The 26,452-nt window shown below is 41.2% G+C and overlaps 1 protein-coding gene and 1 long non-coding RNA gene across 4 annotated transcripts in view; one reads left to right on the forward strand and one right to left on the reverse strand.

The window, feature by feature from the left end:
- Positions 1-3,206: 3,206 nt before the first annotated feature.
- Positions 3,207-3,865, reverse strand: LOC116582671. The gene is made up of 2 exons (XR_004282491.1): positions 3,667-3,865; positions 3,207-3,464 (listed from the first exon to the last, which is right to left on the reverse strand). It is a non-coding gene; the product is annotated as an uncharacterized LOC116582671 (long non-coding RNA).
- Positions 3,866-3,868: 3 nt separating this feature from the next.
- Positions 3,869-26,452, forward strand: part of ZNF81 (zinc finger protein 81) — a 106,323-nt gene continuing 83,739 nt past the window's right edge. The window contains exons 1-3 of one of the 3 annotated variants that reach the window (XM_032330322.1): positions 3,869-4,151; positions 5,604-5,631; positions 10,008-10,244. In XM_032330322.1, coding sequence (XP_032186213.1) covers positions 10,173-10,244 — 72 coding nt within the window. In that variant the 5' untranslated portion in view covers positions 3,869-4,151; positions 5,604-5,631; positions 10,008-10,172. The remainder of the gene's footprint in view (positions 4,152-5,603; positions 5,632-10,007; positions 10,245-26,452) is intronic. The other 2 variants (XM_032330320.1, XM_032330321.1) reach the window with 2 other exon arrangements.

Consider the following 26,452-nt stretch of genomic DNA (forward strand, 5'->3'; position numbering starts at 1 on the left):
AAAACAAACATACTGGAGTCCTCTTTTTCTTTCTTTTGCTATCTATCCTTCCCCCTCCCGCATGAACTTGGACTAGTGGATAAGCCACAAGGCTTACAAAACAATTCTTAGAAGGTACTGTTCTGACGGTCTGGGGCTCTGATCAAGAAAGGGACTCAAAAACTAGAACAAACCTTTAAGGGTGAGTTTCTCTTAAGGTTAAAAAAAAAAAAACTGTCACCTAAGCCCAGACTGCAAAGACACATATCCAACTTTCCCCTATAAAAACCCTAAGCCCGTTTCAGTCCGGGGTCAGGCGTGGGGTTACCTGATGCCCATCAGCTGAATACAGCCTTTAACCTCTACTTCAGTTACTTAAATAATTTTCTTTGGACACTTATTTATTTATTTATTTATTTATGACATTATTTTTAAAATGATGGGGCCTGTATGTATGTACAGAAGAGATTATACAAATGTGACAAAAGTTAACAGTTGTTACACCCAGGGGGAGGGCATTTGGATGTTCGTAGTACAATTCTTTCAGCTTTTGTGTAGTGTAAAAATTTTCCATTAAAAATTTGGACCTGGGTGGCTCAGTCGGTGAAGCTTCTGCCGTCATCTCAGGTCATGATCCCAGGGTCCTCGAATCCAGCCCTGCATCGGGCTCTCTGCTCAGCAGGGAACCTGCTTCTTTTTCTCCCTCTGCCATTCCCTCTGCTTGTGCTCCTGGCTCTCTCTCTCTCTCTTTGTCAAATAAATAAATAAATAAATACATAAAATCTTAAAAAAAACAAACAAACAACAACAACAACAAAAAACCATTGGGTGCAAAATAAATAAGCTATCATTGCCTTCTGACTCCTGACATGTGGAAAGGGTTGTGGCTGTTGGTCCAAACGTCCCTGCTTAGCCATTGAACCTGATGCTTTTATGAGGTTTTCCTTTACCTCTGTCAGTGGAAGATGGATAATATTTTACCATATTGTATTTCTCATCTACTAAAAGAAGACGGCATGCAAGACAAGGCTGATCAGAAGACTGTGGATACTATTCTCTGCATTTACCGTAGGACGAAGAGGTGTTCATCATTCTGTCCTTAGCTGCAGCTGGGTAAATATTCTGACCTTGCAGTCCTCCTTGTTTTCAACTGGTTGCCAGGGTAAATATGAAGATTCCGCACAGTCGGTTGTAGAATTATTTTTTTAATTTTATTTTACTTTATTTTTTCTTTAAAGATTTTATTTATTTGTCAGAGAGAGAGTGTTCAAGCACAAGTAGGGGGAGCAGCAGGTAGAGGGAGTAGAAGTCTCCCCGCTGAGCAAGGAGCCTGATACAGGACTTGATCCCAGGACCTTGGGACCATGATCTGAGCCAAAGGCAGATACTTAACCGACTGAGCCACCCAGGCATCCCTAGTTGCAGAGTTTGAAAGGAGACTCTGATCTCTCTATTTGAAGTGGCAGCTCCTCTCCCCCAACATTTCTAACTCCCATTACTGTCCCATCTACCCCTGTTAGCAGTTATCAACTTTTTTTTATTTGACAGAGAGAGAGAGAGAGAGAGAGATCACAAGTAGGCAGAGAGGCAAGCAGAGGGAGAGGGAGAAGCAGACTCCCTGCTGAGTAGAGAGCCCAATTCGGGGCTCGATTCCAGGACCCTGGGATCATGACCCGAGCTGAAGGCAGAGGCTTAACCCACTGAGCCACCCAGGTGCCCCGACAAACAGTGTTTATTGCCCTCTTCCCCACTAGGATGTTGGGCTCACGAAGCCAGGAGTTTGGGGTCTGTCTTTTTTACCTATTACCAAGTACCAAGAGCAATGACTGGTCATCAATAAATATTTGATGGATGAACAAATAGGGTCTTAAATACTTACAAGTTCTCCATCTCTATAGCATTTCCTGCATTACTGCTACCGAATCAATTTTATAATTAGTTGTGTCACCCAGAGAGGCCTACAAGTCTTTTGGAGGGAATAATTTATCTCTTAAGACAGTGACCCTGGTTGAGTGTGATTTACTGCTCTCTACATGTGTGGTAAAGCTGCCAAAAATAAAGCAATCACTCCACATATAGGAGAAGCAGAAATCACTTCAGTATCAGCATGAACAAGTAAATGAGTGAAGAGTAAATACATAAGATCATTCTGATAAAACAAAAGGCTATGAAGAAAACTAAGGCATAGTGAGGAGCTAGAGAGTAGTGGGGGTAGGTCAGGGAAGGAAGACATCTAAAGAAAAGACCTTGGAGCAGGCGTGATGGAGTGAGCCCTAGGGCCAGAGCAGGGGCTTCAATAAGTGTCAAGGTCAAGGGGCTCCTGCCTCTCTGCTCATCCCACCATTGGATGGCATTTCTGGGCTGGGCCCAACCATCTTCTTTCCCTATTCAAGGAAGGGATGGTCATTTTCTCCCTGCACTTAGTCACTTAGACACAAAGAAGCAGCTGGGATTTCCAACCCTGACCAGACATAAGGGGTATCTAGACACAATGTTCTACACCTAAACTTTATTGTTTTCAGGAAAACGGGACTCAGTTCCCTTTGCAGTTCACACATAGCCCCATTTTGCCTTAAGGTCACCCAAACACGGCTTCATTTCTATTTCACCTGATCTTCATCATTCCTCAGAATCCTATAACTCTACCTTTTCCTTTGTTTAGTGCTTCCTTGGTTCCTCTGGTGTGTGGTCTCCCTCATTGACTGATGGATCTGTCAGACTACAAATTAGTCCCAGATGGTCTCTGTCTGAGTGCAGCACCCTCACATTCCAGACTGTGAAACTGAGCCCCAGAGGGGATGTGACTGGACAGAGAGCATCTAGTAAGTCCATACCTGAGCCTGTGTCCGGTCGCCTCAAAGTACCTTCCTCACCCGAGAATTCGGAAAAGCCTTCAGCAGGGTACAGAGCCTTCTACCTGGAGGAGATATTTGAACTTGGTTTTGAAGGAAAAGTAGGCATTCCCAGCTAAAGACCAACAGGATGTCTTCCTTTTCTACCCCAGTGACATGTCCTAGAAGGGAATGGGCATCTCCAGAATTTCTATATTAGAAGTAATATTAGGGATGGCAAACCAGTTCAAGGGTAGAATCAGTCTTGTCTTAAAGCCACATTTTTCAAAGGGCACTATCACAATGCAGATTTTATTCTATGTGGAAATAAAAATAATGGTTTCCTAAAGATGTTTTTATTGACATATTGCTTCAGATTAAGGAAAAGTCAAAAAGTATTATTGGTACATATTTTATTTCATCTGGGGCTGCTGAAGTGGGAGATAATGTGGACTATGGGAGCGTCAGACCCCGCAGCCAACCCCTACAAGCACAACACAGGGGAATCTGACACTGACTTCCCTTTTTCCCTCCGTGCTATATCCTAGGAGGCTTGCCCACCCCCAATTTCTTCCCCTTCTTTGCTCGTGGTATGTTCCAGGAGAGGACTGTAAACCAGTCTGACTTCTCCCCTCCGTTCACGTCGTGTGGTATCTGCCGTGAGAGAATAGCCACTGGCACCTCTGCATCTTTCCAGAAGCCCTACAGCTTCTCTGAACATTATTAGATAGATCCAGAGTACAGATCCAAAGACCCCCTCCTCCAGGAAGACCGCCCAAAAGAACGTCGCTTCCCATGCTTCCCGCCACCGAGACAGGTCCACGGCTCTGCTCTGTGAGTTTAGAGGCTTCCTTACCCTCGGTACGGAATGGTCACTCCCCCAACATGGCGCACCCCACCGGATCCGCGGCCCGGGCGCGGCCATGTTCCCCGCCTGACAACACGGCCGAGGGGCGCTGAACGCGCCAAAGCATCGATTCCGTAACATCTCCATGTTGACTCTGGGCTGACAGCGGCTTCGAATGTGGTTCTGCGCGTGTGCAGGACCACGCCCCCTTCGTTCGTCGCCCCAAACCCGGAGAAGGGGCGGTGCTAGGGGTGGTGACCGGAAGCGGCTCCGGTTCTCAGCAGTGGTTTAATAGTTGTCAGAAGGATCTCAGTGCTCTGTGTCGGAGGGATGTGGAGGTGATGGGGCCCCGGGGAGCGTGAGTGTTGGGGAATTCTGTGTGGTCAGTGGTGGAATCGGTTGTCTAACCGTGGCTGGATGATTCGATCATTATTTTGCAGGCTTTCCTCTTTTCTCAACGTTAAGGTCCTGAAGTTCACTCTAAGACCCCCAAGGTTCGGTACATTACGTTCTAAGTGTTCCCTAAAAGTTGATTTTTCTTCTGCCCTCGAGTTATTTAGAAGTGCGTTTTTAGTTTCCAGAAGTTTATTTTTTTTAATAGATTTCTAGCCTTAGTTTTCTGTGGTCAGAAAAATGTCTACGTGCAGCTCATTCCTTCAAACAGGAGGAGACTCGTGGCCTAGGCCACGGTGAATTTTTATAAATGTTCCATATTTTAATCAAAAATTATATTTAGTTGTTTGGTTGTCACCCGTGTCATACACAATTTACATTATTTGTTGTCCTTTTCTCCTGTTCCCGAGGGGAGAGAAATTCTCCAGTGTGTTGGTGTTGGGTCCATTTCTCCTTCCTGCTGCTGTTCACGATGCATTTTGAGTTCAGTGTTGTATAAAGTGTGAGACTTAGATTGAAGCTCATCTGTTTGGACGTCCAATTACTCAGGCACCATCTGCTGAAGACTATGCTTCCTTCCTTGACTTATTTTGCACCTTTGTGAAAAATAAATCGCACATACTTGTGTGCGGCTATTTTTAGGTTCTTTATTCTGTTCCACTGATCTGTGTGTCTGTCTGGTTTTGTAATGAATGTGTGTTGAAATTCGTCAGTACTGTATGAATTTATGTGGTCTTGTGATTTTTCTTCTTTAGCTTGTTAATATGGGAGATTGCACTAATTGATTTCTGAATGTTGAACCAGCCTTACATTCCTGGAATAAACCTCACTTGGTTGTGGTGTATAATTCTTTTCATGTGTTGCAGGAATGGATTAGCTACTGCTTTTTTTTTTTTAAAGGATTTTCTGCCACTCGGTTTATGAAAGATATTGGTCTACAGTTTTAGTTTTTTGTACTGTTTTTGTCTGGTGTTAGTGTTAGAGTAGTACTGGCCTCATAGAATGAGGTAGGAATTATTTTCTGGAAGAGATTGTGTAGAATTATGCTAATTTTTCCTTTAACCGTTTGGTAAAATCCTCCAGGGAAACCCTCTGGGCCTGGACATTTCCTTTTGGAAGCTTTTTGATGATGGCATCAACTTCTGTAGTAGTTATATGGCTTCAGGTTGTCTATTTAAATCTTTTAAGAGAGATATTTAATAGTGGGTGAGTTGTGGAAGTTTGTGTTTTGTGAAGAATTGGACTATTTCATCCAATTGAATTTATAATTCAATCTATGTGCGTTTAAGTTATTTGTGGTATTCCCTTACTTTTGTTTAATGGCTGCAGCGTCTGTAATTATATCTTATGTTTCAGTTCTAATATTGGTAATTTGTATCTTGTTTCTTTTTCTGTTTATCAGTCTTGCTAGTGGATTACCAATTTTATCACTCTTTTCAAAGAACCAGCTTTTGGTTTCAGTGATTGTTCCGTATTGTTTTTCTGTTTTCAATTTTTCTTTTTTTCTATATTTACATATATATTTTATCTCAACTATTTTTGTTTGTTTTCAGGTATACAATAGAGTGATTCAACAATTTGGTAAGTGTTTTCAGTTTCATTGCTTTCTGCTCTTATATTTATTGCTTTCTCCCTTCTGCTTGCTTTGGGTTTACTTTGTTCTTTTTCTAGTTTCTTGAGATGGGAGCTTAAATTATTGGTTTAAGACCTTAATTCTTTTTTCATATAAACATCTTAGTGCTATAATTTTCCTTCTTGACACTGCTTTATCTACATCTCCCAACTTTTGATATGTTGTATTTTTATTTTCATTCATGACTTTTTAATTTGCCTTGAGACCACCTCTTTGATCCATGGGTGATATAGAAATGTATTGTTTACTTTTCAAGTGTTTGGAGACTCTCATGTTACCTTTCTGTTGTTGATTTCTAGTTTGATGATATTAGAGGATATAGATTGCAATTGATGGAAGTTTGTTTAATGACCCTGGGTGTGGTATGTCTTGGAGAATGTTGCCTGGATGCTTTAAGAGAATGTGTTTTCTGTTAGTATTTGGCTGGAGTGGGGTGGTATTTAGTTAGGCAACCCTCTTCTTGGTCCTGTGGTTAAGGTAATTAGGCATTTCTTAGAGCTTTTTCATTTATGGCTGTTGACAGTTCTGAGTTATAAACTTCTCCAGTGTCCTGTTTCTGATATATGGGAAGAAAAGGAAACCTTGGGAACTCACGAATGTGTCGTTCCTCAGGCCGTAAGATCCATGGACTGTTTGCCTTTCCTTTCTGTGTGTCAGAGTCTTACTATTTGTATTTGTTGTCTTATGTCATTTTTTTCCCTGGTCTCTTCTACATTTTTTTCTCTTCTGTTGTTTCCTGTATTAACTTTGTTAATTTACACCTTGCTAGGGAAGCACCTGTTTCACATCAGGATTAAAATCTGTTGCTAGGGACGCCTGGGTGGCTCAGTTGGTTTAGCAGCTGCCTTCAGTTTAGGTCATGATCCCAGCGTCCTGGGATTGGGTCCCACATCGGGCTTCTTGCTCGGCAGGGAGACTGCTTCTCTCTCTGCCTCTGCCTGCCATTCTGTCTGCCTTTGCTCGCTCTCTCTGACAAATAAATAAATAAAATCTTTAAAAAAAAATGTTGCTATACAGTTATGCATAATATCCCACAATAACTACTTTGAAACACTGCCCTGAGAAAGATTTTCCACATATTTGGAAAAAATATATATATACAGATATATATTTCTGTATATGCATATGTATGTGTGTGTGTGTGTGTGTGTGTGTGTATATATATATATATATATATTTTTTTTTTTATAACTCTTCACCTTGGGATGCCTGGGTGACTCAGTTGGTTGGGCATCTGCCTTGGCTCAGGTCATGGTCTTGGGGTCCTCGGATCAAGCCCTGCATGGGGCTTCCTGCTCAGCAGGGAGTCTGTATCCTCTCTCCTTCTGCCCCTTCCCCCACTCGTGTGTGCACGCGCACACACACTCGCGCGCGCTCTCCCTCTCTCTCTCACATACTCTCTCGCAAATAAATAAATCTTAAAAAAAAACCCCAACAACTCATCTCCTTTATCTAGTTTGCTAGGAGGTTATCTGTGACATTGGTCATTTCAAAGGACCAGCTTTTTTTTTTCTTTAAACCCCATAGTATATTTATTTGAGTTATTTAATTTTTTTATTTTTAAATTTATTTTTATATTTAATTTATTTTTAATTAATTTATTTTTATTAATGACTAGTTTATTTGGAGGGCTTTACCTAGTTTTGTTTTTCCTAATTCTAATGTTTTAGGCTGAATACCTATCTCTTTTGTGTTATATTTATTTTTAATTATAATCAAGTCACTTAAAGCTGTAAATTTCACTCTGTATGACTTCCGTGTGTTCCATGATTTTTCCAAGACTCGTGTAGCTTCTGTATTGACTTCCCACTTTGACCCTTGGGTTATTTAGGCAAGTCTTCCTTTTTTTTTTTAAACAGACTTATTTAGATATACAAAATAGATTAGATCTATTCCAGTACTATAAAATTCATCTATTTAGAGTATACGTTCAGAGGTTATTGTTACATTCACAGAGTTGTACAGTCATCACCACAATCTGATTTTAGAACATTTTCAATACCTCTGAAAAGAAACCTTATACACATTAGCTGACATTGACCATTCATGCTACCCCACACTCCCAGACTAGGCAACTACTAACCAATTTTCTATATCTACGTATTTGCCTATTCTGAATATTTCACATCAATGGAATAATAAAATATGGGGTCTTTTGCAATTGGCTTCGTTCCCATAAGATATTGACTTCAAGGTTTATTTATGCTGTAGCACCACGTGTCAGTACTTCTTTTTAATTGCCAAATAATATTCCATTGTATTGCTATACTAAATTTTTTGTTTATTCGTTTTCATTTGAAACCACCTCATTTGCCATTGAGGTCGTTTCCACTTTTTGGCTACTATGAATAATACCGCTGTGAACAGTTGTATATATAAGCTTTCGAGCAGACATGTGTTTCCATTTCTCCTGACGAAGGACCTAGGAGTGGAGTTGCCAGATCATATAGTGACTCTATGGGTAACATTTTGAGGAACTGCCAAACTGTTTGTCAGAGTGGCTCTATACCATTTTATATTTCTACCAGCAACATATGATAGCTCCAGTTTATTCCCATCACACCAATACCTGCTACTGTCTTTTTTTAGCCCTTATTTTAGCCATCCTCATGGATGTGAAGCGATCTGCTAATGAATGAAATATTTTGGTTTTGCTTTGCATTTCCCTAATGACTAATGATACTGAGCGTCTTATGTTATGATCAGACCATGTAGCCTATCAATTCCCAACATTAAAACATCTACCAGATTTTCTTCTGCTTCCCTTCCTCTCTATCTGCCTGCCTCTGTCTACTTGTGTTCTCTCTCTGTCAAATAAATAAATAAAATCTTTAAAAAAAAAGATTTATTTATTAGAGAGAAAGCGAGCGAGTGACTGAGTGAGGGGAAGGTGGGAAGGAGAGACTCTTTCAAGCAGACTCCCTGCTGAGCCCAGAGCCCTACATGGGACTGGATCCCAAGCCCCATGACATCATGACTTGAGCTGGAACCAAGAGTCAGTTGCTTGACTTAACCAACTGAGTCACCCAGGTGCCCCTACTAGATTTTCTTCGTGGCCAAGTTATTTAATGGAATTGTATACAAGTTCCATGGGCATCAGGAAAGAAAGCCTAGTCCTTCTCTGATACAACATCATGTTTATGGGTTTAAAATTCAATGTGTTCATGCCTTTTATTTTATTCCTTATTTACTTTCTTGTTTCCTCTTTATCCCATTTCTTACTTCTGCTTTTCTTAATTAAGTTCCTCTTCATCTTATAAAGGATACTTTCCCTTTCCCAGCAAGAACGACTAAATCTGTAGTGCTTTTATTGGTTGATCAGAATAAAATTGTTCCTCAGCGTAGACACAGAGGGATCCTCTCCTCCCTAGATCCTGTGAGAGGAGAAACACATTTACCTCTGACTATTCTGAGGTAGTTAAGACATTGGAATCCCAGGCTATTAGCATTTTCCTTATGGCCTATCTCTTCTGTTTTAAAAAAATCTACTTTTTCTGTGTGTTCCAAATCACAGTCAGGTTCTTAACATCTGTTAAACAGAACCGCGTTTATTTAAGCCTACCACGCAAAAAGTACTGTGTGTTAGTGTTGAGAAGGTGAATTTTGAAGCCGGGTAGAGTGGTTTTGACTTTATTGCTAAGCCTCTGTCTCTGTGTGCATAAAATGAAATAATAGTAATTGTGGCAACACACAGGTGAGATGATCATTGTGTAAATTAAGTGAGGTACCCCCTTCCACATATTACCTGATCCCTTAAAGTAATGACAGTACTTGCTAATGTGAATTAACTGTTCCCTGGACGACGATGATATACTGTGAAACTGTGAAGAAGAAAAAAAAGCTTAGAGGTGTCTGGCTGGCTCAATCAGAGGAGCAGGCGACTCTTGATCTTGGGGTCATGGGTTCGAGCCCCACGTTGGGTGTAGAGGTTACTCAAATAAATAAAAACTTTAAAGAAAAAAAAAAGTTCCCTTGGCCAGCCTGCTGCCAGGTCCCTTATAAACGTCATCTCGTTGAATTTTCACAACTCCTTGAGGTGAAGAGTTTTGACTCATTTTGAAAAGAAAACTTGAGAAACGTTTTTATATTCTCGTCACTACAAGTTGCCAAAGCTAGAATTTAAGGCTTTAGTGATGGTCGTCTGTATCTCATGGTCTTGCTCATATTCCATTTTGATGGATGACTAGAATAGGTCATGCCTTTTATTTGACTGGACTGTGTCTACCCCACAGTATGCAAGGCCAGGGACTGTACTTTGGTACCCCCCGGAAGCATTTCTGGGGTGAATGCTGAATGACTGACCATGTGGACACTGTCTTTCCAGGTTTCTTGGAGTCCTCGTGGAGCCTGTGGGCCAGACCCCGTAGTGGAGGCCGCAGGAGCTGCTTCCTGGCCCCGACAGCTCTCACTGAGTCCACGGACCCCTTGGCTTCAGGCTTGTGGGAGGAGCATCAGCAAGAGAGCTGGAGGGCTGAGGTCCAGTGGGAACATGCCAGCCAACCGGAGCTCTCCTAGGCCATCCTTGGCTCTGGGCATGGGGACCTGTGACGACTCCTGTGAGGTGAGGAGGAAGAGGGGCCCAGGGCCAGGAATTCATCCAGAATGAAAGATAATGTCTTGTGATTTTGATTTGTATGACTTTTTCCTTAAGCAAGCAGCATAATCAGGGAATTTTTATGGGTCATTCATGTCCCTTGTGTGAAGTTCCTAATCTTTATTACTTCCCTTCTTTGGGTGGCTTAAACTCATTTGATGTTCTTTTTCTAGCTCCTTTAGGTGTAAGGTTAGGTTGTATATTTAAGATTTTTCTTGCTTCTGGAGATAGGCCTGTATTGCTATATAATTCCCTCTTAGGACTGCCTTTGCTGCATCCCAAAGGCTCTGGACTATCCTGTTTTCATTTTCATTTGCTTCCATGTATTTTTTAATTTCTTCTTTAATTTCTTGGTTAACCCACTCATTCTCTAGTCGGACGTTCTTTAACCTCCATGTATTTGTGGCCTTTCCAAATATTTTCTTGTGGTTGACTTCAAGTTTCACAATGTTGTGGTCTGAAAATATGCATGGTACGATCTCAGTCTCTTTGTACTGGTTGAGGCCTGATTTGTGACCCAGGATGTTATCTATTCTAGAGAAGGTCCCATGTGTACTCAAAAAGAATGTATATTTGGCTGCCTTAGGAGAAAATGTTTTGAGTATATCTGTTAAGTCCATCTGGTCTAGTGTGTCATTCAAAACCCTGTTTCCTTGTTGATCTTCTGCTTAGATGATCTGTCCATTGCTGTCAGTGAGGTGTTAAAGTCCCCTACTATCATTATATTATTATCAATAAGTTCTTTATATTTGTTATTAATTGATTTATATATTTGGCTGCTCCCAAGTTGAGGGCATAAATATTTACAATTGTTAGATCTTCTTGATGGATAGACCCCTTAATTATGATTTAATGCTCTTCTACATCTCTTGTTACAAGCTTGGTTTAAAATCTTGTCTGATGTTAGTATGGCTACTCCAGCTTTTTTTGATGTCCATAACATGACAAATGGTTCTCCACTCCCTCCTTTTAATCTGGAGGTGTCTTTGGGTCTAAAATGTGTGTCTTGTTTTTTATATCCATTCTGATACCCCATAACTGTTGATCGGGGCATGTAGCCCATTTACATTCAGAGTGATTACTGAAAGATACAAATTTGTTGCCATTGTATTATTTGTTAAGTGGTTGTTTCTGGAGCTTTTCTCTTTTCCTTTCTAGTCTTTGTTGCTTTCGGTCTTTCTTTCCCACACAGAGTCCCCTTTAATATTTCTTGCAGGGCTGGTTTGGTGGTCTCAAACTCCTTTAGTTTTTGTTTGTCGGAAACTCTTCATCTCTCCTTCTATTCTGAATGACAGCCTCGCTGGATACAATATTCTTGGCTGCATATTTTTCCCATTCAGCACATTGAATATGTCCTGCCCCTCTCTTCTGGCCTGCCAGGTTTCCATGGCAAAATCTGCTGCTAACCTTACTTGTCTTCCCTTATAAATTAGGGACTTCTTTTCCCTTGCTGCTTTAAGGATTTTTTCCCCTTATCTCTGTATTTTGCAAATTTTACTACAAGGTGTCTTGGTGTTGACCTGCTTTTGTTGATTTTGATGTAGTTTTCTGTGCCTCCTGTGTTTGGATGTCTGTTTCCTTCCCCAGATTAAGGAAGTTTTCACCTATAATTTTTTCAAATAAACCTCAGCTCCATTTTCCATCTCTTCTTCTTCTAGGACTCCTATAATATGAATGTTATTATGCTTTATGGAGTTCTTGAGTTCCCAATTCTATCATTATTTTCCATAATTTTGTCCTCTGTATCATTTATTCATTCCTCTGCTTCTTCCATCCTTGTGGTCATTACATCCAGTCCATTTCACATCTCAGTTATAGTTTTTTGAATTTTGGCCTGATAGTTTGAGTTAGGTCTTTTATCTCTGCAGCCAGGGTTTCTTTGGCGTCTTCTATGCTCTTCTCAAGCTCAGCTAGTATCCTAATGGTTGTTGCTTTGGGTCAGACATATTACTTACATCCATTTCAGTTAGATCCCTGGCCTGAACTTGTCTTGTTCTTTCTTTTGGGATGAATCCCCTATTCTGGCATTTTATCTAGGTCTCTGGGCTGTTTTTTTTTTTTTTAAGATTTTATTTATTTATTTTTTTTTTTTTGAGACAGAGAGAGAGCGAGCACAAGCAGTGCGGAGGGGCAGAGGGAGAGGGAGAAGCAGACTTACTGGTGATATAGACCCTGACCTGGGGCTCTATCCCAGGACCCTGAGATCTGATCTGAGCCGAAGGCAGACACTTAACTGACTGAGCCCCCCAGGCGCCCCTAGGTCTCTGTTTTCTCCTATGTGTTAGGAAAGTCTGTAATATATCTTGCTTCTGAGAGTAATGGCCTAATGAAGAAGTAGTCTTATACTGTCCAGCACCTGATGCTTCAGGAAGTGTCTCTGGTGTATGCTGTGTGCCTTCTGCTGCTGTGTTTTCACTGCTTTTTCCGTCCGGTCAGTCTCCTGCAGAGTTTCTCCTTGGCTGCAGTGGGGAGCATTTGGACCTTGGCCAGAGTGTGTCGAGTTTTAACTAGGTGCACTCTGGTCTGCTTGCTGAAAAGAGACCTGATGCTTTTCCAGTCAAGCTGAAGCTTTGCAGCACTCTGTGGTCAGGAGATGTGGTATATGCGGGGGTGGAGGGGGTTGTGCTGGTCTTCTCGGGGAGGAGCCTCTTGCCCTGGGTCTCAGGTACACCGGCCCTAGTAAAGAAACACCTGCTGAGCACAGAGAGGTGGGGCTTGGTGTAAGTGGCTCCAGCCCCCACTGTGGGTGCTGTGCTGCTCCCTGACTTCAGTGCATCCTACTGGGTAGGGGAGAAGAATCACACCAGCCCTCTCTCTCATCCCCGGAGAGGGGAGTCTGTGCCCGTTGCTGTCCAGGAAGCCCTCAAGAGAGAGCAGACCCTCTCCCCTCGTATGTCCCAGGTGTCCCTTAGATCCCTGCCTTCACCCTGTTCATGTCCAGGCCACCTGCCTGCCTTGCAGTGTAGGGCACCTGTCTTTTATTCCAGGAAGGCCAGCTGCATTTCAAAACTTCAAACTTTAGGGACCCAGCATGGTGTGGTCCTTCAGTGGTCCTCTGGGGGCGGGTCTTGACGCACTGGGGCTGGTGCCAATTTGTCCCAAAAGGGCAGTCACACCAAAGCACAGGGGCTTGGAGTTTAGAGTAAAATACAACAAAATGCCAGTGTCCAGGTTAGCCGCCCTCAGTAGGTGTCTCTGGTCCTATGCTAAGTGGCAGGGGAGCACAATGGTGCCTGCTGGCTCTTTTGGCCCCTGAGAGGCAAGACCAGTTATCCCCAGTGTCCTCCAAGAAGGGAAACTGTCTCTCCTAGTGTGCCCCAGGGAATCCTCAGAGCATGCTGTAGGCCCTGAGGCCTCCGCCCTCCTTCTCTGCAGGAAAGCCATGGCACCTGCTGGGCTCACACCAGCCATGGCACGGACCTCTAAAACTCTAGTCTTTGAGCTCCACCTCTTGTAAGAACTCACAATGATCAGCCCCTCTCATTTTTCCAGTCAGTGCCTCTGGGGAAGTGTTTTCCTTGTGTGATCCCCTGTTCATTCTTTTTTTTTTGTTTTTTTAAAGATTCTATTTTTGGGGCGCCTGGGTGGCTCAGTGGGTTAAAGCCTCTGCCTTGGGCTCAGGTCATGATCCTAAGATCCTGGGATCGAGCCCAACATCCGGCTCTCTGCTCAGCCCGGGGAGCCTGCTTCCCTTCCTCTCTCTGCCTGCTTCTCTGCCTACTTGTGATCTCTGTCAAATAAATAAAATCTTTTAAAAAAAGATTCTATTTTTAAGTAATCTTTTTACCTAACATGGGCTTGAACCTACAACCCCAAGATCGAGTCACAGGCCCCACCAACTGAGCCAGCCAGAAGTCCCAGGATTTCATTCTATTTTATGGCTGAGTAACATTCCAGTGTGAGTGTGTGTGTGTGTGTGTGTGTGTGTGTGTGTACCACATCTTCTCTATGCTTTCATCTATTGATGGACACCTGGGTTCCTCCTTAATCTTAACTATTGTGAATAATGTTTCAATAAACATAGGGGTACACATACCTTTTCGAATATGTATTTTCATTTTCCTTGGGTAAGTACCCAGTTGTGGCATCAGTGGATCGTGGAGTAATTCTATTTTCAATGTTTTGAGTAACCTCCCCACTGTCTGCCCGAGGTGATTGTACCTGATTCCATTCCCACCCGCAGTGCACGAGGCTTCCTTCTTCTCCACATCCTCCCCCACACCTGTTATATCTTCCCTATTTGATTCTAGGCATTTTGGCTGTTGTGAGGTGACATTTCATGTGGTTTTTTATTGGCACTGTCCTGATAATTAGTGATGTTGAGCATCTTTTCATGAGCCAGTTGGCCACCTGTCTGTCTTTTTTAGAAAAGTATCTATTCAGGTCCTCTGCCTGGTTTTTAATCAGATGATTTTAGGGTTCTTTGTATATTTTGGATATTAACCCCTTATTGGACAGATATTTGCACATATCCTTTCCTTTTCAGTAGTTTGCCTTCTTACTTTTTTTATTTTTTAAAAAGATTTTATTTATTTATTTGACACACAGAGAGAGATCACAAGTAGGCAGAGAGACAGAGAGAGAGAGAGGAGGAAGCAGGCTCACCGCTGAGCAGAGAGCCCGATGTGGGGCTATATCCCAGGACCCTGGGATCACGACCTGAGCCAAAGGGAGAGGCTTTAACCCACTAAGCCACCGAGGCACCCCTTGCCTTCTTATTTTGTTGATGGTTTCCTTTGCTGTGCAAACCTTTTTATTTTGGTACAGTCCCAATAGTTTATTTTTGCTTTTGTTTCTCTTGCCTCAGGAGACATATCCATAAATATGTTGCTAAGGGCAATGTCCAAGAGATTACTATCTGTATTTTCTTTTAGGATTACTGTGACTTCAGGTCTCACATTTAGATCTTTAATCCATTTTAAGTTTATTTTTATATATGTTGTAAAAAAGTACCCCATTTTCATTATTTTGCATGTAGCTGTCTTGTTTCTGATCCTAGAGGAAAAGCTTTTAGGTTTTCACTATTGACTATGATGTTAGCTGTGAGTTTTTTATATATGGCCTTTATTATGTTGAAGCATGTTCCCTCCAAACCTACTTTATTGATAGTTTTTATTATGAATGGATGTTATCCTTTGTCAAATGCTTTTTCTGCATCTGTTGAGATGGTCATATGGTTTTTATCCTTTCTCTTGTTAATGTGTTGTATGACACTCACTGGTTTATGAGTATTAAACCCCCATTACATCCCTGGAATAAATTTCACTTGACTATGGATTAGGGTTAGGGTTAGGATTTTTAAAAATATATTGTTGGATTCAGTCTGCTAATATTTTGTTGAGGATTTTTGCATCTATGTTCATCAGAGATACTGGCCTGTAGTTCTCTTTCTTTGTAGTATCCTTGTCTGGTTTTGGTATCAGGAAAATGCTGACCTTGTAGAATGAATTTGGAAGTTTTCCTTCCTCTTCTACTTTTTAAAATAATTTGAAAAGAATAGATAGTAGCTCTTTTTTATCTTTTAAAAAGATTTGTTTATTTATTTGAGAGAGAGAGAGAGAGAGTGTGTGTGTGTGTGTGTGTGTGTATGTAGGGGCAGAGGGAGAGGAGGGAGGAGAGAGAGAATGTTAAGCAGTCTCGAAGCTGAGTGTGGAGCCTGATGAAGGTCTCCATCCCACGACCCGGAGATCACAACCTGAGCTGAAACCAAGAGTTAGGCACTCAACTAACTGCACACCCCGGCACCTCAGTAGTAATTCTTTAGAATTCACCTATGAAACCATCTGGTTCTGGACTTCCATTCTTTGGGAGTTTTTTTGACTACTGATTCGATTTCATTGCTGTTAATCAGTCTGTTCAAATTTTCTGTTTCTTCCTCCATTCAGTTTTGGGAGATGATATTTCTAGGAATGTATCTGTTTCTTCTAGGCTGTCCAATTTGTTGGCGTAGTATGTTTCATGATATTCCCTTATGATCCTCTGTATTTCTGTGAGGTCACTTGTCCTGTGTCTTTTTTCATTTCTGATTTTATTTATTTGAGTATTCTCTTTTTTTCTCAATGAGATCAGGGTTTATCAATTTTGTTGATCTGCTTCATTGCCCTTTTCTGTTTTTTTTTTTTTTTGTCTTTGTCTCATTTATTTTTGCTCTAATATTTTTATTTCCTTCCTTCTCTAGATTTGGGCTTTGTTTGTTCTTCTTTCTCTGGCTCCTTCAGCTGTAAGGTCAGGTTATTTGAGATTGTTCTTGCTTCTTGAGGTAGGCCTGATCTCAGTACACTTCCCTCTTAGAACTGTTTTTGCCGAGTCCCAAAGATTTGGGACTATAGTGTTTTCATTTTCACCTGTCTATATATATTTTTTACTTCCTCTTTGACCTCTTGATTGACCCATTTGTGGTTTACTAGCACGTTGTTAGCCTCCATGTGTTTTATTCTTTCCAGAGTTTTTCTTCTACTTGATTTCTAGATTCATAGCTTAAGGATTTTTAAAGGTTTTTTTTTTAATGTTAGGGTTCATGACCCACTATGGTTCTTGTATGTTTTTGTGAATATTTTTTGCCACTTTGTGATTTAACATTAGTTTTTAGTTTTATTTACAAGTGGTAAAGGGTGGCAAACAGCTTTTGAAGTTGTCTTTTAAAAATGGCTCTTTCCTGCTTTGTTTTTTGTCAGATTTTGGCTCCCTGGAGGCAAGCACTCTTAACTCTGCTTAATGGATTTGATATTTTTAAAAAAATTTTGGCCCTTGGGACGCCTGGGTGGCTCAGTTGGTTAAGCGGCTGCCTTCAGCTCAGGTCATGATCCCAGCGTCCTGGGATCGAGTCCCGCATCGGGTTCCTTGCTCAGCAGGGAGCCTGCTTCTCCCTCTGCCTCTGCCTGCCACTCTGTCTGCCTGTGCTCACTCTCTCTGACAAATAAATAAATAAAATCTTTAAAAAAAATTTTGGCCCTTAATGTTTGACTTACCGTTAAGGAAGATGGAAATTTACCTTTTCCATACACCCCCACTAACATACACATTTGCCTATAAATAGTATTTTTTTTAAGATTTTATTTATTTATTTGACAGAGAGAGATCACAAGTAGGCAGAGAGGCAGGCAGAGAGAGAGGAGGAAGCAGACTCCCTGCTGAGCAGAGAGCCCGATGCGGGACTCGATCCCAGGACCCTGAGATCACGACCCGAGCCGAAAGCAGCGGCTTAACCCACTGAGCCACCCAGGCACCCCAATGGTATTGTTTTGATCAGCTTCCTCATCGGTGTTTATTAAAACTCTTTATAGTTCAGTCATGGAGTAGCTATGCTGTGATTACTATTTCTGCACAATTCTTTCTTTTCCCTGGAATTTTTTAAAAAAGTTTTTATTTATTTATTTGACACAGAGAGAGATTGCTTCTCGGCCTTTTGGCTAAGATCAAGTGTATTTGACGCAGAGAGAAAGAGCACAAGCATGGGGGAGTTGGAGAGGGAGAAGCAGGCTCCCTGTTCAGCAGGGAGCCCAATGTGGGGTTTGATCCCACAACCCTGAGATCATGACCTGAGCCAAAATTGAGTCAGACACTTAACTGACTGAGCCACCCCCGCACCCCACGTGCTGTTTTTGTTTTATGGATAAGCCATCTTATCACTATAAGGATATTAATGAGTTTTTTTTAGTTTAATGATATCAACACATGGCTCAAAAATTCAAAAATATACAACTATATAAAATTTAAAAATATAAAAGTAACAGTCTAAATTATCTTTCTCCTTAGCTCAGTTCTCTCTAATACATTTAACCAGGTTAGTTAGTTTTCTCTGTGTGATTAGGGATGTTTGATACAAATAAAAGCAGCTGAAAACACATTCTTATTTTATCCTTTTTATTTCACAAAACGGTGACCTACTAAATAAATTTTTATCAGTTTTGTTAATTTTGGTGAAATATAATATGAACTACAAACAATGCTGCCGTGAACATTTTTATCATGTCCCCAATATACATGTATATCCCTGTCTCTTAACTATGTACATGGTGGTGGAGTTAATGGGTCATAGATTAAGCCTATCTTTAAAAGATATTTATTGTAAGATACAACATATGTGAGAAAAGTGTGCAAGACAGACATGTCTAGCTCAGTGATTTTTTTCACTGTGTAGATCTAGAAAGTATCCAGAGTTAACATTCCAGAGTCCTCCTACTCCCAAAGATAACTGCTATCCTGATAAGTGATAACTACTATCACTTACATTAAGAAGAAGATTATAAGCCACAGAGTGGGAGAAGAGATAGACAAGACCGGACATATACCAAGCATATTTAAAGAACAACCAAACAATAAGAAAAGCGGACTACCCAGTAGTCGGAGGCTTTATTTGAACAGATACGAAACAAAAGAAGATACCCAGATAGCTAATAAACACCTGAGACCGTGCTCAATCTCATTACTCATCAGGGAAATACACAGTTTAAAGTACAGTGTAATACCACTACACTTTCACCAGAAAGGCTAAAATTTAGAAGACCGAGGGGCACCTGGGTGGCTCATTTGGTTAAGCGTCTGCCTTCAACTCAGGCCATGATCTCTGGGTCCTGGAATCGAGCCCCACGTTGGATTTTGGCTCAGCCAGGAGTCTGCTTGTCCCTCTCCCTCTGCCCCTCCCCCCGGCTCCTGCTCTCTCTCTTTCTCTCTCTCAAATGAATAAAGAAAAATCTTAAAATAAGACTGACAATGACAAGCATCGGGAGGCTAGAGAGCCATATCAGCAGCTCGTGCTATGGGCAGCAATACAGCTGTTGATATATTAGCTCACGTCTGCACGTCTGTACTGCCGGTGGGACCGTAAATTGGCACAACCTCTTTGAAAAACATTTTAGCCTTCTTCATCCAGGCACGTGTAGACCCTATGTGGAAACAGTTCTCCTAAGAAAAAATGCAACAGAAATCCTTGGCTGATACACCAGGACACATGTATAAACGCTCACCGTAGCTTTCCTTATAACAGCCAGAACCTAGAAATAACTTTAATGTCCATTAATAGCAGACCGGATAAAAAGGTTGAACACAAAATCGAGTGAAAGAAGCCAGACCCGAAAGCATTTGTGCGATTACCATTCGCAGAAAGTTTTAAGACAGGCCAAATGAATCTGTATTGGGTGTATAGTGAGGGGGTAAAACTAGAAAGCAAACCAGGGAAGTGTTTACTGTTAGAGACAGTACAGTGGTTTCCTTGATTGGTGGGGGTTGGGTGTTGGAGGAGGAAAAGAGGCGTGAGGAAGGCTTCTGGGCAAGGAGCTGGCCATGTTCTGTTCCCACACCAGGGTGGGAATTAGGTAGGTATTAGCCTTGAATAATTAGTAAGCCAAGTATTTGTTTCCTGTATCTTTACGTGAATACTGTTTTTCATAATAAAAATCTCTTGAAAAGGAAAAATATATGTACCCTCTAATTGTTTTACTAAGTTTTAAATTTTTAATTCCAGTATTAACATACAGTGTTCTATAAGTTTCAAGTAGGCAATATAATGATTTAATAACTCTATACATTATATAATGCTCATAATGCTCATCACGGTAATTTATATAATCATATAACTTATATGATTGTATAATGCTCATCACGGTAAGTGTGCTTTTAATCCCCTTCACCTGTTTGACCCATCTGCCACCCATCTCCCCTCTGGTAACCATCAGTTTGTTCTCTATAGTTGAGAGTCTATTTCTTGGTTTGTCTCTCGCGTCTCTATTTTTTTTTTTCCCTTTGCTCATTTGTTTCATTTCTTAAACTCTACATATGAGTGAGGTCATAGTCCCAAGGTATTTGTCTTTCTCTGATTGGCTTATTTCGCTTACTGCTGTACTTTCTGGATCTGTCCATGTTGTTGCAAGTGGCAAGATTTCATTCTTTATGGCAGAATGATATTCCATTATACACACACACACACACACACACACACACACACACACCCCATATTTATCCATTCATCTATGGATGGACACTTGGGTTGCTTTCATAATTTGGGTATTGTAAATAATGAATAAACATAGGGGTGCATGTATCTCTTTGAATTAGTGTTTTCGTATTTTGGGGGTAAATACCCAGTAGTGTGATTACTGGATCATAGGGTAGTTCTGTTTTTAACGTTTTGTGGAGCCCCCCCCAATACTGTTTTCACAGGGCTACACAGTTTGCATTCCCACCAACAGGACACGACTGTACCTTCTGATTTTGACTTCAGTCTCCTCCCATATACACTTTCTTGCAAAGGCAGCTCCCCCCCTCACACCCCTATATCTGTTTTTACACTTCCAACACTTGCTTTTCTTATTTAATAAAAAATCTTGGTGATCATTCAGTGTGATGAGTTGACTTTTCCTTTTTTTTCTAAAGACTTCCTTATTTGAGATAGAACTTGAGCATGAGCAAGGGGAAGGGCAGAGGGAGAGAATCTCAAGGAGATTCCATGCTGAGCGTGGAGCCTAAGAGGAGTCTTGATCTCACCACCCTGAGATTGTGACCTGAGCTAAAACCAAGAGTTGGACGCTTAACAAACTGAGCCACCCAGGTGCTTCTAGTTCCTTATTCTTTTTTTTTTTTAATAAAGATTTTATTTGTTTATTTATTATTTATTTTTAAAGATTATTTATTTATTTGACAGACAGAGATCACAAGTAGGCAGAAGTAGACAGAGAGGCAGGCAGAGAGAGAGGAGGAAGCAGGCTCCCTGCTGAGCAGAGAGCCCGATGTGGGACTCAATCCCAGGACCCTGGGATCATGACCTGGGCGGAAGGCAGAGGCTTAACCCACTGAGCCACCCAGGCGCCCAAGATTTTATTTATTTATTTGACAGACAGACATCACAAGTAGGCAGAGAGGCAGGCAGAGAGAAGGGGGAAGCAGGCTCCCCGCTGAGCAGAGAGACCGATGCAGGGCTCGATCCCAGGACCCTGAGATCACGACCTGAGCCGAAGGTAGAGGCTTTAACCCACTGAGCCACCCAGGCACCCCTCCTTATTCTTTTTAAAGGTGAATTGGAATCTTACTCTAATATATGAACATTTTAAGGTATTTCCAATCTTTTGCTATTACAGTGCTACAGTGAAAGTCCTTATACAGATTTCACTTAACACAAAAGGGAGTATGTTTGAAGAGAAATTCTGCAAATGGAATTCTCAGGACAAATGGTACATGCATTTTCATTTTTTGATAGATATAGCAAAGTGGCTTTCCTTGTGGATTGTATCAGTTATAAAAGAGGCCTGTTTTTACTGTACCCTTTGGAGCAGGGTTTTGTCATATTTAATTTTTCTTTTTGGCACCTCACATAGGTTAAAATATGGTATCTCGGTACAGATTTAATTTGCATTTCTTTTAGTATGGCCGAGGTTAAATATATTTGTGTTTAAAGAACCATTTATGATGTTCTTCCTGAGCTGATATAAATTTCCTTTGCTCATTTTTCTATCAGGTTGTTGCTATTTATTTATTAAGGAGAATAGCTCTTTTGTAGGGGACCCAAATATTTTTCCTCAACTTCTCATTTGTCTTTTTTTTTAATTTAATTTTATTTTTTTAGTGTTTTCTCCATGCATTTCACATAATTGTATTTATGAATCTTTATGTCCTCCAAGTTTTGTGTCAGAACTAGAAGGGCCTTCCCCAATGGTCAACTATGCTTTAAAAAAAACCCTCTGTGTGTGTGTGTTTAGTACTTTCATATCTTTTATTTTAACCTTTACTTCTCTCACTATCTAGATTTTTGGTGGTTGTTGTAAAAGCCTTAGCTAGGAATCCATTTTAATTCTTTTTTTTAAAGATTTGTTTATTTGAGAGAGAGAGAGAGATCACATGTGTGTGTACATAGGGGAGGGGCAGAGGGAGGAGAGAATCTCAGGCAGACTCCCAACTCAGGGCTCAATCTCACCACCCATGAAATCTTGACCCGAGCTGAAATCATGAGTTGGACACTTAGCCCACTGAGCCATCCAGGCACTCCTCCATTTTCATTTTCTTCAAGATGCCTATCATCTGTCCCAACACCATTTATTGAATAATCTGTATTTCCCCACTAACATACACTACTACATTAGTATGTGTATACATTCCAGTATATAACTCTGGTTGTATTTATGGACCTTATTCTGTGCCATTGACCTAATAATAGTCAAAATGCTGATGAATCACTAAATTCTACTCCTGAAGCCAATATTACACTATATGTTAACTAATTAGAATTTAAATAAAAACTTGAAACAGAAACCAAAAAATAATAATAATAGTCCTAATCTTTGATTCTAATTCCTCTGTGTTCATAATTTATTCTAATAGATTGTAGGGATAGAGCACCTGGGTGGCTCAGTTGTTACGTGTCTGCCTTCAGCTCAGGTCATGATCCTGGGGTCCTGGGATTGAGCCCCACATCGAACTCCCTGCTCAGCAAGAAGCCTGCTTCTCTCCCTCCCACTCCGCCTGCATGTGTTCCCTCTCTGGTTGTTCCTCTCTCTGTCAATAAATAAAGTCTTAAAAAAAAAAAGAAGTCGACCTACTTAAAAAAAAAAAAAGAAAGATTGTAGGGCTGTCTCCAATTGCCCTTTTTCAAAAATTTACCTTTTTCTTGATTGCTTTAATTTCTGTTCACAATTTATAATCAACTTACCAAATTTAAAAACGAATGTCCTTGCTGTTGTCAGTGAGCTTGTATTACATTTATATTTTAAGAATCATTTGTCCCTTTATGACAATTCAGAATTCCTTCTAAAGAATAAGGTATGTTGTCTGTACTTCTTCAAGTAATCTTTGCATTTCAATCCATTAGTGTGTTAATATTTTCTTCAAATACATGTATTTATTTGTTTTACATATTTTATTTATTAGAGAGGAGGAGCACAACTGAGGGAAAGAGAGAGAGCATGAGCAGGGCGAGGGAAAAATGAGGGAGGGTGAGGACCCTGAGATCATTGCCTGAGCTAAAGGCAAATGCTTAACCACCTAAGCCACCCAGGTGCAACTCTTCAGCTATATTTTTGACATCAGTTTTTGTTTCTATTATCTAAAGGAAAAAAATACAATGCAAATATGTATGAGCGTATATTACAAATTGGAATTAAAATTACAATTATATGCACAAGAGGCCATTGGAGAGTGAGTGAAAGGAAAAACAGTACTATGGTTCTCTTAGTCTTGTTTAGGAGAAGGATATGGATATTGATAGAGCTTGTTAAAGAAACATTTATGTAATTATGGTCTTAGGTTGGAATAAGTAAGCAGAAGAGTAAAGTAAAATGGGTAATTTTCAGATGAGCGTTAAGTGGGGAGACACCCAAAGTTTGATTTGTCAAGGAGATTAAAAGAAATGAAATGAACTACATAAATAGCAGAAATCAGTCTTAGTGTTATAGTAATCACATAGGATGATTCAGTTAAAATCATTCCTTAAAAGGGATTCTCAGACTGGATGGGGGGAAAAAAGCAAAAACTGTCCAACATCAAGCATTACCTTATAAACTTTTAAGTACACTTAAAATGAAAAGAGCCAGGAAATGTGAAACCAGAGGGACACAAAAAATGATACACTTGGGGGGCACCTGGGTGGCTCAGTGGGTTAAAGCCTCTGCCTTCGGGGGGCGCCTGGGTGGCTCAGTGGGTTAAGCCGCTGCCTTCGGCTCAGGTCATGATCTCAGGGTCCTGGGATCGAGTCCCGCATCGGGCTCTCTGCTCAGCAGGGAGCCTGCTTCCTTCTCTCTCTCTCTGCCTGCCTCTCAGTGTACTTGTAATTTCTCTCTGTCAAATAAATAAATAAAATCTTTAAAAAAAAAAAAAAGCCTCTGCCTTTGGCTCAGGTCATGGTCCCAGGGTCCTGGGATCGAGCCCCGTGTCAGGCTCTCTGTTCCTCAGAGAGCCTGATTTCTCCTCTCTCTCTGCCTACTTGTGATCTCTGTCTGTCAAATAAATAAATAAAACCTTTAAAAAAAAATGATACACTTGGCAAACAAGAACCAATGGAAATCTGGGGTTACATTTTTAAAAAGATTTTATTTATTTATTTGACACAGAGAGAGAGAGAGAGAGAGCACAAGCAGGCAGAGAGAGAGGGGGGTAAGCAGGCTTCCCGCCGAGCAGAGAGCCTGATGTGGGGCTCAGTCCCAGGACGCCAAGATCATGACCCGAGCCGAAGGCAGAGGCTCAATCCACTGAGGCACCCAGGCACCCCTGGGGTTGCATTTTTTTTTTTAAGATTTTATTTATTTATCAGAGAGAGAGAGGGGGAGAGAGCGAGCACAGGCAGACAGAATGGCAGGTAGAGGCAGAGGGAGAAGCAGGCTCCCCGCCGAGCAAGGAGCCCGATGTGGGACTCGATCCCAGGACGCTGGGATCATGACCTGAGCCGAAGGCAGCTGCTTAACCAACTGAGCCACCCAGGCGTCCCTGGGGTTGCATTTTTAATCAGACCAGAGGGAATGGAAAAACATCACAGAGGATGAAGGTAAATGGTTCAAACTGTGAAATACTAAGAAATACAAAAATTACCAGCACACATATAGCTAAACTATGTAAAATTAAAACTAGCAGAAATAGTTAATTCTACCGTTAACTGTTTTAACCTACCCTTGATCACACAAAGAAAAGTAATCTAAAGCTTTGCTCTAATGTAGATTATCATATTCTATAACCACTGGGAATTAAATTCAAAATAAAAAAAAAGCTAGCAAAAATAAATTGTCTTACAAACATTAAAATATTTTACATGACTATGTGTTAAATAGAAAACAAGTAATCTCTCAGAATACATAGAGGTCGTCTTGACCCGAGCTGCCACAAGAAAATACCTTAGACTCAGCGGCTTAAGCAACAGGAAATTTTCTTTTTCTCACAATTCTGGAGGCTGGAAGTCTGAGACCCAGAGATCCAGGCACCAGCAGGGCCCTCCTCCTGGCTTGTAGGTGGCCACCATCTCACAGTCTTCATATGATCTCTGCACACGCAGAGAGGGATTGCAGAGGGTAAGCAGGCTCTCTGGTATTTCTTTTAAGGCTGGTTATAGGAAGACCCCAGTCTAAATCCCAGCATGAGGGCCCCATCCTCATGACCTCATATAATCCTCGGACTTTCCTTCCTGTTAAAAAGAAATGAGCTTCGAGGCACCTAGGTGGCTAAGTCAGTTAAGCATCTGCCTTTGGCTTTGGTCATGATCCCAGGGTCCTGGGATCCAGCTACATGCTGGGTTCCATGCTCAGTGGGGAGTCTGCTTCTCCCTCTCCCTCTAGCCCCTGCTCAGGCTCACTCTTCTCTCTGTCAAATGAATAAATAAAATCTTTTTTTTTTTTAAGGAGGGGCGCCTAGGTGGCTTAGTCGGTTAAGCATCTGCTTTCAGCTCAGGTCATGATCCCAGAGCCCTGGGATGGAGCCCTGCATTGGGCTCCCTGCTCAGCCGGGTGTCTGCTTCTCTCCCTCTCTCCCTCTGCCTGCCTCTTTGCCTGTTTGTGTTCTCTCTCTCTCTCTCAAATAAATAAATAAAATCTTAAATAAGAAATGAGCTCTCCACTGAGCCCCTTCCCCCACCCTACCCCTTTAGTATCCTTTCTTTCCTATATCACCACCTTTCCCCTTCTGTGCTGGTACCTTCCCAAAGCATATAACATGCAGTAATATTCTTCATCTCAAAAAAACTTCCCTTGACCCCTGATCCACTTGCAGCCGAGATGTTTCACTGAATAAATAATTCCTGTAAGCTCTCAGAGTAAACCTTCTGCTCTGTATGTTTAATACCCTCTCCTGTTGGTTGGGTTTTTGGCCAGGGTTTTGCTTCCTCGAACTGGGATGCGGGTGGGGTAACTCCCTCTATAGCCACAAACCTCATACAGTTCTCAGCAGATGCTGGGAGTCCCCATTAAGCCATCTCCGTAACCCTCTACCCTTCCTTTCTTACGCTCTAAGCTTCAATTCCCACTACCTACTCCACATCTTTGCCGAATCTTACTTTCCCAAGGGTTTCTTATACTCTCTGCCTAATGTTTTGGTACAGAAGCTTGACAAAGGGAACACCAGTTACAGATCATTCTCACTTGTGAATAGTGATGGGGCGATTATAAATGAAATATCATCCAATGGAATGCAGCAGATCCTTTAAAAAGTTTCCATTCTGAGCACATGGGTCAGTATTACAAAATCTCTATGTAATTTACCAGTATTCACAT

This window comes from Mustela erminea, chromosome X (genome assembly GCF_009829155.1).
Source record: "Mustela erminea isolate mMusErm1 chromosome X, mMusErm1.Pri, whole genome shotgun sequence".
NCBI lineage: Eukaryota > Metazoa > Chordata > Mammalia > Carnivora > Mustelidae > Mustela > Mustela erminea.